At 55.5% G+C, this 13,901-nt stretch overlaps 2 protein-coding genes across 2 annotated transcripts in view; both read left to right on the forward strand.

Annotated features, from left to right (window-relative positions):
- Window positions 1-4,306, forward strand: part of GRIK3 (glutamate ionotropic receptor kainate type subunit 3) — a 185,856-nt gene extending 181,550 nt beyond the window's left edge. Inside the window, exon 10 of the mRNA XM_049617484.1 lies at window positions 3,799-4,306. Within this exon, the coding sequence (XP_049473441.1) occupies window positions 3,799-4,290 (492 nt within the window). The 3' untranslated portion in view covers window positions 4,291-4,306. The remainder of the gene's footprint in view (window positions 1-3,798) is intronic.
- CSF3R (colony stimulating factor 3 receptor) overlaps window positions 1-13,901 on the forward strand; it is a 475,591-nt gene that overhangs the window by 199,490 nt on the left and 262,200 nt on the right. The gene's annotated exons all lie outside the window — the stretch shown is intronic.

Raw genomic sequence — 13,901 nt, forward strand, 5'->3', positions numbered from 1 at the left:
CTGTGGGTACGTGTGTGGGTGTGGGACTGGACCAGCTACACCCGGGTGTCTGGATACACACCGATGGCTGTATTTGTGCCTTGTGCACGCTGGGCCCACGTAAGACTCCCAGGCAGACGGGACCCACGGCGCTGGGCCACAGGAGAAGGAGAAAAGCAAAGGGAGGCCAGGGTGTGGGCCGGGAGAACCGTCCCAGGCCAGGGACCCCTCCGGGCCCCACCTGCTGGGCCGGGAGGACTCCTAATGCTCTGTCCTGGTTCTAACAGGCAGAAACCGAGGCCTTGGATCCAGGGCCTTCAGCTTCTGTGTCCAAGCAGGACTAGGCAGACAGGACATCGAGAATGGGGTGTATTAGTGCCCGTGGCATTGTGTACAGGTGTGCATGCTTATACAGGTGTGTGTTAACACTGCCTGTGTCAGAAGGGGGCTTGGGAATGCTGATACCCGGCAGCTCACCCTGGATCCTTCCCCCCACCCCCTGCCCCCCCCCCCCCCAAACGACCCCTTCCCAACTCCACAGGTCCTGCCGCCGGGAAAAACTGACCACAAGGCCCGGCTCTCACGTTGGTATAAGTGATCAGAGAGAAACCAGACTAAGTGAGCCCTGGCAACGAAAAGTCGGAAAAGGTTATTTTTCTGGACCCCTGTTTCCTGTGACTTGTTGAAGAGAAATATTACCCCGCTCCTATGGCTGTTCTCCCAGAGCAATAGAAGAGCGTGAAGTTATGAAATTGAGGGCACCTTCACTGAGCAATCGATTAGCAGCCGAGAGAGCTTGTGAATTGGCTGTCTGGACATTTCCAGTAATAAATTGTGAAATAGTCCATGAATAAGTAGTTGGCGGAGTTCAGAATTACCCCCTAGGAAATGTTGCAGGTCTAGAGACACATTACTAAGGCGAGCACCATTTTAATGCTCTGGGCTTTGGCTGTTAAATATGTATGCCATCCGCAAAGCACTTCCCGAAATTAATGGCATTTTACAGCTGCTCCGAAGGCAGCGTATTTATATGGAGATGTATAGATTCTGGGGCTGTGGTGGCTTCACAAATGAAGTGCTAATTTTAGAGAATAGGCCCAGGGAGGGGCGTGGAGGGAGGGTCAGGAAGTGAGCTATCTCGGGGACCTTTTCCGAAATGGTTTTCGGCTGCCAGCTATGATTTTTAACCTTTGCTGACCTTGGGCATGGTCTCTAGGCTGGAAAGGGCACTGCAGTAATGGACTACCCGGCACACAGAGAGAAGGTAATGATATTAATATAAATAAATAAATAAGTCATATTGGCAGCTTACATTTGCCAGGCACCGTTGTAAGTGCTTTTCGCAGATTGACTCGTTTATCCTCACAACGGCCCTGTCTGGTAGGTTCCATTATTATCCCCATTTTACAGAAGGAGGTAAATTGTGCCCAGGATTCAGTGTGTGGTTGGTGATTCCCCTGGGGGAGATAGTACCTTCTTAGTACCTTCTCTCCAGTTCTTCCCTTGAGCTGAGATCAGGGCACCGCCAGGTACAGTGGTGCACGTTGTTCACTGCACAAGAATGTCCAAGTAAAAGGAGAGGTTAGGACTGAAACTCTCACTCACTAGGCCCCCTGCCAGGGTTCGGGCAGCACCTTCCCAGAGACGGATTTGCACAATGGCAATGTGTGCCCAAACCAAAGCCCCCTTCTCTCCAAGTAGCCCCAGAACCTTGCCCGTCCCCACCTGGGCTCTCTTCTCCGACCTTGTGAGCTGCCTACTTGGTTGTAAGGTGGGATAGGAGCCACAGAGATTCGGAGATTCAGCATGGAGTCTAGCTGAAGGACCCAGTGTTCACCCAGTTAGGCTATGAGGTGGTTTTCTCAGAATCCCTGGAGAGGCGGGAACCCTTTGGGGCTTCCCACACTCCCCCCATCCTTTCTGTGAGGCATCCCGAAGGACTGTTGAAAATTTAGAGTAAATGAGTGCTGGGGTGGGGTTTTTGAAAGGTAGCAGTGCTGGGGGAACAGGGCCAGAGAATCGGGGCCACCTGTCCCCACGGGAGCCCGGTAAGAGGCTGCTGGTGGGTTCCTGCTTCTGAGACTCTCCGGTGAGGGAGTCCTCTGGGGACTTCATTGCTCACCCTGCCCCACGGGCCCACAGTGTCAAAGGAATAGCCACTCTGGTTGACAAAATGGTAAGACACCTCCATAATCGGGCGTGTGCCTTCTCGTGGGCATGTGCACATGGGATTGCCAGGACGCGTGCCCTCTGTCAGCTACTGTGTCACCTGTCAGCTAAAGACCTGAGGCATTCTGACATGGGGGTGGGGATGCTGAGGTGGCTTTAGGGAAGATTAAGGCCCAACAAGAGGCCACAGGCATGAAGGACTGGAGCTAGCCTCTATCAGACTGCAGTTCAGTTCCTGCAGTAAGTTTTGAGCAACTTACTGACCTTCCCTGAGCCTCAGTTTTCCTCATCTCTTGAATGGGGATAATGTCACCTGTCTTGCAAGCCTGTGAGGCCTGCCTCAAACAACCCTTGGGAGACTTTAAGGCGGTGTCGGGTGCATAGTAGGAGCTCAGTAAACGTTGAGTTTGCTGAGAGGTGGCTTGTCTCCCGCAGCCTGGTGACAGGGATTTGTCCGTGAAGCTGGGTGGATGGAGCCAGTGGAAACACACACTTGTGTGTTGACCCGGGTTCCGGACAGTGCTGTGCGCCTGGATTTTGCCACAGCAGAGCCCACGGTTCCTCATTTCCTGGACCTCAGACTGGACAAGGTCAATCAATGGCTACTTTCCACTGTCTGTCCTGTCTCTTCTAGTTCTCTGCGGGGCGGCAAGGGGTTTGTTTCTTAAATAAGAATTGTGCCCTATTCTAAGCCCCTTGCATCTCCCCATCGCCTGACAAGGAGGGAGCCTGACAAGGGATAGGGGGCCCTGTGCCCTACAAGCTACCCTCCGGGGACCCCGTGCCCACCAGGGAGAGGCACCCTTGTGGCTCAGCGCCTCTGGCACAGTGAGGCGGTTAAGAGCTTACACTCTGGGGCCACACGAGCCTGAGTTCATATCTTCTCCGTGCCAGCAGGGCGAGCTCACACCAGTCACTTGTCCTCGTGAGCTCCGTTACTACATCTGTAAAATGGGATCGTGGGTCCCCACCCCCGAAAGGGTGAGGTCAAGGTGGGAGGAGGCAATGCCAGCCGCTGTCTGTCGAGCACTCCCTTGCTGGGCTGCGTGCTAGGCTCTCCACAGCAAATCCTAATGCTGGAGACTGAGATCCTCTGAAGGAGAGAGAGGCATCGGGGGGCTTGAGAAGGTATTTGGGGGAGAAGTCGGAGGATACTGGACGGAGAGCCTCGTGCCGCAGGGTGAGCAGACATCAGAATCCCCTGGAGGGGAGCGTCTTAAAATAGATTCCTGGGCTCCACCCCAGAGCTTCTGGCCCGGTGGTCTGGGTGGAGCCGGAGAGTGTGCATCTCTGAGGACTTCCTGGGTGAGGCTGGTGCTGCTGGTTGGGGACCACGCTTTGAGAACCGCTGGCCTTCATGGATGGTGCAGCAGAGAGCCTGGGATTCAGAATCAGATCGTCTTGTGTCCAAATGCCTGTTCCACCACCTACTAGCTCTGTGACCAGCGGACAGTTAGTCCACCTCGAGCCAGGGACTGCTAGAAGGTGGCTATTTGTGAGGCACAGTGTTGGCCTGACTTAACAGGCCATTCTTCTAAGCCCCCTGGCCCCCCCACAAGGCTTCTTAGATGCACAAGCAGAAGTTCCAGCCTGAGCTCTCCCCCCAGCCCACTCAGCCTTGGTCAGCCCCTCTCCCATCTGTCCCTGCAGGAGGAGCCCTTTGTCATGTTCCGGAAGTCCGACCGGACCCTGTTTGGGAATGACCGCTTCGAGGGCTACTGCATCGACCTGCTGAAGGAGCTGGCCCACATCCTCGGCTTCTCCTATGAGATCCGGCTGGTGGAGGACGGGAAGTACGGGGCACAGGACGACAAGGGCCAGTGGAACGGCATGATCAAGGAGCTCATCGACCACGTAAGTGGGAGGGCACCCCCTGGGAGGCTTGGCCAAGTCCATACACATCAGGGTGGGGCATCCTGGCAGGTGGGGGCTCCGGGGAGCAGGGAAGATGGAGACAAAGGTTGTGACCTTGGGGAGGACCCAACTGCCTTGGGCCTGCCTTGCTCACGCTCCCCGGGTCCCAGACGTTGCCCTGCACCAATGTATTGCCTCCCATCTGACCGAGCCTTCCCCACTTTGGTGACTTTGGTGAGCTCGCTCTGGAGGGATGCCTCAGCTCCTCACTGCCTCCTGCTCCCCTGAGAGTGACCAGAGGATGCCCCAGCCATGTAGGCAAGGTGCCCATGCAAGACACTTTCCCACACTCTAGGGCACGGAGTTAGATCCATCAGCTGAGGGCTGTATGAAGGGACAGGCAAGGCCCAGCTGGGCAGTTCTGTGCCCGAACGGGGAGGTGACCCAAGGAAGCAGACAGGCAGAGCTTTGGGGGGCAAAGGAGCAGCTGGTGGGAGGGGCCTGGGGTTCATGGGACCCTGGGAGGAAGACAGAAGCCACAGTATAGGGTCACCACAAGGTAGGGAGGTGGGGGGAAGTCAGGGGCCCCCAGGGTCGAGTGCCATTTCTCATCAGCTGTGTGAACAGGGGCAGGTCAGGGGACCTCTGTAAGTGGTTTCCTCATCCGTCAAATGGGCGTGAATCCTCCCTTCCTCGTGGGATTATTGTGACACGGGATGGGAGGTACGAGGCACGGGGTGCGGCCCACGGCAAGCCCTCGGTAAAAGGAAGGCTTGTCAGAGGCAGTAAGTCAGGAGCCCGGGCTGCAGTCGGATAGAACAGGTTCAGATCCCCACTCTACCACCTGATAGGTGTGGGATGAGAAAGTTCATCAACCTCGCCGAGTCTCAGTGTCTTCACGTCTAAAATAGGAGTAAGCCACAGCTACCAAAGCTTCTGCATTTGTTGCAGGAATTCAGTGAGGAGCCGTTAGCACAGGCTCAGCTGGCACGTAAGAAACATTGCCTGCCTTCCAGCCGGGGGCCCTCAGCTTTCCAGAGGCATTGCTCATCAAGGACCTGCTAACGTATGCAAGGCCCTAACCTATGCCAGACCCCCTTCTATCCCTTCTCTCAATTCTCCTCGCAACAAGCCCGTGAGGTGGGTACTGTTATCACCACCCCTTTCACAGATGAGGAAGCTGAGGCAGAGAGAGGTGAGGACCCACGGCTAGTAAGTGGGGGAGCTGGGATTTCCAAGCGACAAAATCTTTGGAGGCTCTCTGCTTTCTGAAGCTCTGTCCAACCTCTGCAACGAGCCATCTGTGGCAGGAGCCAGGGCAGAGAGGTAGGCTTCAGACCTTTGCCTGAAAAGTACCAGCTGCTGGGACTCTGGGACTGTTGTCACTCTTCTCCCCGCCTGCCCCTGCTGAAAGGAACGCCCAGCAGGGACTTTGGAGACTTGGAAGGGAGGGAGCTGGAGCTCAGAGTGGGAAGGCTCCCGAAGAGCTTTACCTTGGCATCATTTCCTAGGCCCCAGGAAATCAAGCTCCTGTGGAAGGCCGGTAGAGAGGCTGTAATGGGTAAAGGGCATAAACTTGGGCTGGGCTTGATTCCCACTCTGCCGCTTGCTACTGTGTGCCCTGGACAAGCGTCTTGGCCTCTCTATGTCTCAGTCTCCCTATCTGTAAAATGGGAATGATGGTAACAGAACCAGCCCCATAGGTTGTCGGGAAGGCTACGTTCACCCATGTGCATTATGTCAGTACTTGCTTTGTTTTCATCTCTTTCCTTGTGGTTATTCCTTCGAGGCCGGGGGAGGGGGCTTCAGGAAGTACCTCTGTGTCCCTGAACTCCACTTTCTAACTCAACAGTGAGAATACTAATACCTGCCCTGCGTTCTTCCCAGCGTGTTGAGTGGCTGGGAGGAGAGAGCTGGTAGGGGAGCACTCCTAGATTGTGGAATTCAATATAAACGGAAGGGAGTGGTGTTGTCACCATTATTAGTAATAACTATAATTATTATGGAAATTAGTCAGCAGGCCCCAGAGGCATCTCCATTTATCAGCTCCCCCACTCCTGCTCTGTGAGTGGGGCTCTGGAACGTGGGGCCTCCGGTGGGTTCTGAGCCTGTCATTTGCAGAGGCCGGCGGGGCTGCGGGGGAAGAGGGGGTCACACGGAGAGCGGAGGCCACATGTGGAAGTGAGCTGGGATGGTGCCAGCCTCCTCAGTCACAGCATCTCCGGCATCCAGAGCTTTGGAGAGCGTTTGCAAGGGGGTGGATCAGAAAAACCCAGCAGCAACCAGACCTCTGTAAGCTGACCCTCAGCTGGGGAAAATAGGGGGCCTCGTCTGTGGCCTCCGTGCAGCCCAGTATCCATCAAGGCGCGGGCCCTGACGGGACATGCAGGGGACCTTGTTAAACCCGATTCCCTACAATTGATGAGCCTATAAATCCTAGCTTGGTGCCATTTTTAATAACATCATAACCATTTATTAGTGTCGTCAGATAATTAGTCTTCTCGCTAGCTCATAGATAGCGTGGTAAAGGCTTGGCAATATTATTACTTTCTTATTAGGGATCTGAACGTAGACGTAAAAGTGATGAATGCCCGCCTTTGCAAGAATCTGCCCCCCGAGGCCCATTTGGAGGCCCTGGGTGGAACCTCTGACCAGCAAGACTTCAGTCCTTCTCCGACACTCTGCTCACCTCTGTCCCATGCCACACGGCCTTCCAGGGAGCCAGGGTTATGGGGGAAGATGGCATGTGCCGGGTGCGACCCCCTCCTGCTGACACGCTCCCCTCCCCCAGCCCCGCCTCCTCCCCCAGGGCAAGCAACAGACACGATAGGACAGAGCCGTGGTTTCTCCATCCATCACCCCAGCTCTCCCAGATTGTCGCTGTCTCCAGTTTCACTGCCCGCTGTCTGTCATTTCCTCTTTCTTGAAGGTCTTCTGCTCCCGTCCATGCCTTAAATTGCTCCCAGGTGTCTTAATGACTTTGGAATCTGAGAGAGGTTGACTTCACATTCCGAGTCTAGCACATATTCAACGTCTCTGGCCTCCGTTTCCACATCTGTAAAATGGGAATAATAATTAAAAAAAAAAGCCTTTTCTCCCCGAGTCTGTAGGAGGATTTAATGAGATACAGCCCAAAGATGCTTAGCAGAGTGCCTGGCGCTCCGTAAATGGGGCAGCAGCTGGGAGCTGTCCTGCTCATCAGCGTTCCTACGGGGACAGCCCTGCTGTCTAAAGTGTGGACATGGAAGAACATGATGGTGGTGGCAGGGGCCTGCCCCTCAGCTGTGGTCATCCTGGTGGGCCACAGCGATCCGGGATCTGATAGTCTCTGGATCATCCAAATAGCCTCAGGAAACTGACTCACACCGATTAGACTCACTCACGCGGAACTGAGGCCCACACGAAGGCATCAGCCCCTTACTTCACTTGGGGCATTGGCCTTTCCTGCCATCCAGAGCTTCTGTCCCGGCACCCGGTGTCCAGGATCATGCTGGAGAGTGGAAACAGAGCTCTCAAGAGTGTGGAGAGTCTGAATCCGAGAAGAGAGGCGGCCGCTGGAGAAGGGGGCAAGAGACGAGTCTTGAAGAGTCTCGAGTGCTAAACGGAGGGATTTGATTTTCATGCTGAGAGCTACAGGGCACGGCTGGAAGAGGTAGAGTGACGGGGTCACGTGAGATTGGTACTGGAGGCTGTGACTGCGACCCGGGTGAAGGAAAGCATGGTGATGGAAAAGGAGGGAGGTGGGTGGCACAGGATGGAGATGAGGAGGTAGCATCGAGAAGATTGGCGGATGGTTGGGTGAAGGAGGTGAGGGACAGGGAGGAGTTCTGCAGCAGGACGAGGTATGAATTTCTAGCTGGGAAGGTGGCAGTGTCTTTCCCAAGTGAAGAGCCTCCTGGCAAAATAGAGGACTGTGGGAGGTACAGAGATCATTCTGGGGTTGGGGTCCCAGCAGGTGGCTGGCCAGATGGCTGGGCCCTCAGAGGACAGAGCAAGGCGGGAGGCTAAGTTTTGGGGGTCATCAGCACAGCCTCGGGGGGTGAGGGGGAGCCTCAGGAGACAGTCAGAGGTGGGACCGCTGGGGAGAGGAGAGATGGGAACCTGGGCAGGACCTAAACAGCGCGAAAGTGTAAGGAGAGAGGAAAAGGAGGACTCTATAAGACTCCGGAGCTGGGGCGCCCGGGTGGCTCAGTCGGTTAAGCGTCCGACTTCGGCTCAGGTCATGACCTCAAGGTTTGTGGGTTCGAACCCTGCATCGGGCTCTGTGCTGACAGCTCGGAGCCTGGAGTCTGCTTCAGATTCTGTGTCTCCCTCTCTCTCTGCCCCTCCCCTGCTTGCACTCTGTCTCTCTGTCTCCCAAAAATAAATAAATATTAAAAAAAAAAAAAAAAAAAAGTTGCCCGAGCTGCCAGAGAGGAAGAAGGAGAACCAGGGGAGCACGGGTGGCAGGGGCCAAAGGCAGAGAGGCTGCTGGAAAAGCATGGACACAAGGGCACAAGTGGCAGGCAGGGAGGTCAAAGGAGAGGAACGAGCAGCATCCGCGAGTTGGCACGACTGAGATCTCCTGAGGGTGCAGGGTCAGCCCTCAGCGTGGGCTTCCTGCACGCTTCTGGCCTGACTTCCTGCAAACTCTTCTCAGAGACCCAGAAATCCTGTCCTGGCTGCCTTTCTCAGCCCTGGAATCAGAGGGGATGGGTGGGGCAGAGAAGAAGCAGAGCCTGGCCTTGAGGGAACTCGTAAATGCCCTCCAGGCCACAGGGAGCCGTCAGTTCTCTTCTCTCTAAGTCTTTCCATCTCCCTACAGCAGATAAGGAGATTTCCCCGGCTCACGGATGGGGCTGGACCAAGATGGGGGATAGAACCAGATGGAGGCAAGGAGCAGTCATGGGTAGCCCCGGCCTGTCGTCTCTGCCCTCGTGAAAGAAATAGCACTGCCCAGACAGCCCCTGTGCCCCCCTGTAGTGCTGAGTGCAGAGCGAAGAGGAGGGCATAGCCGCAAGTGCCCATTTCCCCCGCCCGACCTTTCTTCCAGACAGCGAGTGCCCGATGAACTGCTCTGGGCTGCTGCCCGAGCGCCTGGCATGGGCTGGGCACACAGAACAGGGGCCGGCGAATGAGCACGCGGACTTGCACGCCTCCCCCAGAGACATGGCTGTGGCATCATAACCAGTGAGCTTCCCATCCTGTGCAAGCGGACGGTCAGGCGTCAAGCAAGGCTGTGACCCCATCACCCCCTGTGTCCCCTGCCTTCCAGCCAATAACCCGGATTTTAGTTCTGGCTTACATGCTTTAGTGTCAGAAGGGGCCCGGGGCCCCTGTTCGTGTGGCCAGGAAAGGCTCTGCCACACCACCTCCTTCAGGCTAGCCAGCGCAAGGCATGCTGGGAGCTCACATGAGGCAGGTGGAATCCTGGATGGGACAGGACAGTTGAGGGCAGGGGATTTCCTGATAGAGTGCCAAGGTGGACTCCTGTCAGGGCGGCCGGGTTGCCCAGAGCAATGACTGAAGACTTCTGGGGAAGCTCGGGATCTGCCTGAGAACGAACAGGGAAACAGGTGAGGGACGCAGAAAGGACCTGGACCACACTGAGATTCACCGAAGGACTCTTAGCTGCCAGGACTCAGCCAGCAGAGAGCAACCTGGGAAAGACCTGGAAAAGAGCCTGGCAGGAGGTCAGCGTCCAGACAGCCAGAAGCAAGAGTGGTCAAGGCACAGGTGGCCAGGGTGAGGGGGGACTGGAAGGAAACAAAGGTCAGAGGGAGCGATAGGGACATACTTGACCCCCTACTGAGGGCCACCTGCTCCTTCCTTCATTCCACAAAACCTTATGGAACACGGTCTCAGCCTGGCTGCTGGAGAGCACAGCCTGAGACGGAGGCTTAGATGCCACTATTTAGTTCAGGGCTGGGGGGCCAGGGAGAGAGCGAGGGACAGAAGTGGAGCGGGAGCAGGACAGGCCATACGGGGGCTCCGCACTGAGCCGGTCAGCGCTCAGTGTGCCCAGTCTCCGAGTCGGCACCCTAGGAAGGCCTTGCCAGGGGTGTCTCAGGGTGAAGGGAGAAGGGGGAACAGGTTTATCCCCAGGCTCCGGACTTCCATGCATTTCCGGGTCTGGCACAGCAGGCGTGGGAACCAGTCAGGCCCCTGCAGCAGCATCCACAGCGGGATGGTCTTGAGTGAGCATGAGGGTCAGGAAGAGATACTGAGGAAGAGTTATCCAGGGCATGGGGGGGTACCTACCTGGGGGGGGGGGGGCGCACTGAGGATGCCAGCGTCTCCACCCTTGGGGTCATGCAGGGCATGGGGAAGGGGGCTTCTCTTAGAGGGGGGAATGCAGGTGTGGTTCATCCCCCACAGTGTGCCACAAAGCGGGGAACACCTACTGAGTTGTCCTAAAAGACAGACGCAGGACAGCCTTTGCTGGGAGGTGGGAATCGGGCCCTTCTCGCAGGCCCGGGAAAGGCACAGACTTCATTTCTCACTGTCAGGTGCCCAGCAGCTCCGGAGGCCTGTGTGTGAAGCATGGGTACGTGATCCCTCAGTCACGTCTACATGGCACCCGTCCTCATCTCTTTAGATATATCTGGGTTTTCCCAGGCTATTAGTGGCCACAGTGCTGATGAAGTCCCGGGCAATGACTAGGGAGGGATGGAAAACTAAAGATGGTCACTAGGACCTACCTGAGGACGGCCATGAGGACAGGTGAGGGCTTTCAATGAATAGGCCAGAAGGAAGGGGCCCATCAAGGGCCGGGGTCCAGGGAGCAGAGTCCTAACTCTGGAAAAAGACAGGCAAGGGAGCAGGGTCCAGGCCGACTGGCATGGGTCATGTGGCTTCAGGGACAAGGGGGGTACTGATTAGGGAAACTGAGGCCAGAGCTCAGCCCCTTAGGCTGGGGTAAGGGTCGGTCAGGACCCTTGGGGGGTACTTCATTGCTCCGTCTTACCAAAGAACTTTCCCGAGCTTCTTCGTAGTGCCAGGCTTTGTGCTAATGTGGGGGATACATCAGTTCAGTCCCTGCCCTCCTGGAGATTATGTACCTGCAGATGAGTGAGGTGTTAAACGGTGACTCACAGATAAGAATTTAGTTGTGCCAAGGGCACCGGGGAGCCGCATGGGAGGCTATGGGAACACATCACTGGGACCTAGCGGCATGTGGAGGGAGAGGGGCTCACTGCCCCCAATTCCTCGGGCTTTGCAAGGCAAGGCCTGTCTGGGCTGATGCCACCTTTGGGGCCCTGTGAGGTGGGGGGAGAGGAACCGGCGGTTGGAGACGGAGCTCCAGCAGTGTCCGTCCTGGGGCGCCTGTGGCTCTGAAACGGGGAAGACCCGCCCTTCCTTCCTGAAGGAGACAGAGATAGCAGTTCTCCCAGGCCAGGGAGAGGCATAGGCCGCGTTCTCCGTGGCCAGGCGGTGAGGCCGCCACAGGCTCAGGAAGCCTGCATGTGAATTACAGGTGTAGTGGTTGACCCATCCGTCGACACTCAAGAATCTACCAGCACCGTTTGCCCTCTATTCCGATTTTGGGTTGTTGAGGCTGTTCGTTGTCAGGCTCCTGTCCAGGGCTGTTCCAGGAGCACTGTTTTCTTCAGCTTGGAATTTGGGAGCCGCCAGCAGATGCTACGGACGTGCTTGCTGGGTGTCTCTCCTCTACATACACAATCATTCGGCCCCACGACCTCTACCATCCGCGGGCTTTGAACCAGGCGCTGTGCTAGGCGTGGGGCGTAGTGTGGTGCGAGGACAGAGGCTCAAGCCCTGCTCCCATGAGCTTATATGGTCCAGGAGGGGAGAAATCACCCAGTCCCTCTAAAACCCAACTGTGCTCAGTGCTAGGAGCAAAAAAAAAAAAAAAAAACCCACCTGATGCCATGAGAGGAGTCACCAAGGAGACCTGAGGTCATGTGAGGATTTTGTGGATGTGATAATGGAGTTGAGGTCTGAAGAAGTAGACTTCAGCAAGACAGAGAGCTTGTGGAGAAAGAAGTTCCAGGTAGAAAAACGCACAGGTGCAAAGGTCCTGGGGTGAGAGAGAGCATGAGTTGGGGGGGGGGGGGATCTGAAAGAAGCCAGTAGAAAGCGAACGAGGGGACATGAGGTAAGGAAAGGCCGGAGAGGCAGGGAGGACCAGGTCCACGCTTTCCAACTCAGTAGCCACCAGCCACTGGGGTTAGTTAAATTTAAACTTAAGTTAATTAAAATCCATTTTTAAAATTATTTAATTCAAAATTAATTAAATGCAAGTGTAGATTCTGTTCCTCAGTTACAGAAGCCACGTGGTGTGGCTAGTGGTTACCATATTGGACGATGTAAATATAGAACTTTCCCACTGTTGCAGAAGATTCTCTTGGACAGAAAGTTGTCTTAGGCCACGAAAGGCTTAAGGAACCCCTGATAAGAATTTTTTTTATCCTAAGGGCCAGAGGGGAGTCTTGACATACGTTAAGTAGGATTGGGAGTGGGGAAATTCTAGATGGAGAAACATCACTTTGAGAAGAGAATGGAAGGTGAATTCTATGGATACCACATACATAGGCGGGGAGCCAACAGGCCAAGCCCTGGGGGAAAGTCTTGCATGCGTAGCAGGATGAGACTGGTGTTCTTGGGTGGCTGTGGAAGCATCTGGAGGGAAGTGGAGGTGAATCTGCAGGTTCCTGCAGCCATAGGATTGAGAAGCCCCCACCAGCCGATGTGATGTGTATCCTGGGGAGACCCAGTGAAAGCCGCGTATGGTCAGGAGCCAGAGTCAAGTTCTTGTCTCTGGGAATGGAACCCGCGTTCAGGACAGGGCAGGGTGGGCCCAGCCATAGCGGAATGCTCATCTGAATGGGGAGGTGGAAGGAGCTCCGTGCATCCTGCCCGGGATCTAAGTGGCAGGTGTAGGAGTGACCCAGGGCTGTCACAGCAAATGACCACAATAGAAATTTGTTCTGAGTTCTGGAAGCCAGAAATCGGAAGTCAAGGTGTTGGTGGAATTGGTCCCTTTTTGTTTTAGTTTTTAAAAAATGTTTATTATTTTTGAGAGGTAGAGAGAGAGAGAGAGACAGAGTGCGAGCAGGGGAGGGGCAGAGAGAGAAGGAGACACAGAATCTGAAGCAGGCTCCAGGCTCTGAGCTGTCAGCACAGAGCCCGATGCAGGGCTCAGACCCACGAACCACGAGATCATGACCTGAGTCGGAGTCGGACACTTAACCGACTGAGCCACCCAGGCGCCCCGGAATTGGTCCCTTTTGAGGGAGAATGTGTCCCACGCCTCCCCACTGGCTTCCGGTGTGGCCAGCCATCCTTGGCATTCCTTGGCTGGAAGCTGTATCACCCCGGTCTCTGCCTGCATTGTCACGGGGCCTCCTCTGTGTGTCCCTGTGTGTCCTCTCCTCCTCTTATAAGGACACCAGGCATTGGATTTAGAGCTCACCCTAACCCGGTATTGACTTCACCTTAACTTGATTCCTTCTGCAAAGACCCTGTTTTCGGAGCTTCCAGGTCGGTGAACGGGTGGAGATATAGGGGGCACATGTTGAGAGAAAGGGAGGACGTGGGAGCTTCGTGCCCCTTCCCACTTACCTTGCCGTGTGCCTCTCTTCCATTCAGCTGTTCCTGAGTTCTGTGTTTTTCTAATGGCTGGTGACCTAAGCGGATGAACCACTTTGCATTCCTGCCAACAGTCGGGGGGGGGGGGGGGCGCGGGGGATTCACTTGCTTTACATCCTCATCAACACTTGTATCATCAATATTTTTTTTCTGGCTATTCTGATAGGTAAGCAGTGGTATTATGAGAGTTTTACACCACTTGGGGAGTGTTGCTGGGGACATCTGAACTACTGTGATGCGGAGTCCAGATAAACACAGGCTCCTGCCAGGAGCCATTCCCTAATTAGCACCCCCAGTGCCACATGCTC

This window comes from Panthera uncia, assembly GCF_023721935.1.
Source record: "Panthera uncia isolate 11264 chromosome C1 unlocalized genomic scaffold, Puncia_PCG_1.0 HiC_scaffold_4, whole genome shotgun sequence".
Classification (NCBI taxonomy): domain Eukaryota; kingdom Metazoa; phylum Chordata; class Mammalia; order Carnivora; family Felidae; genus Panthera; species Panthera uncia.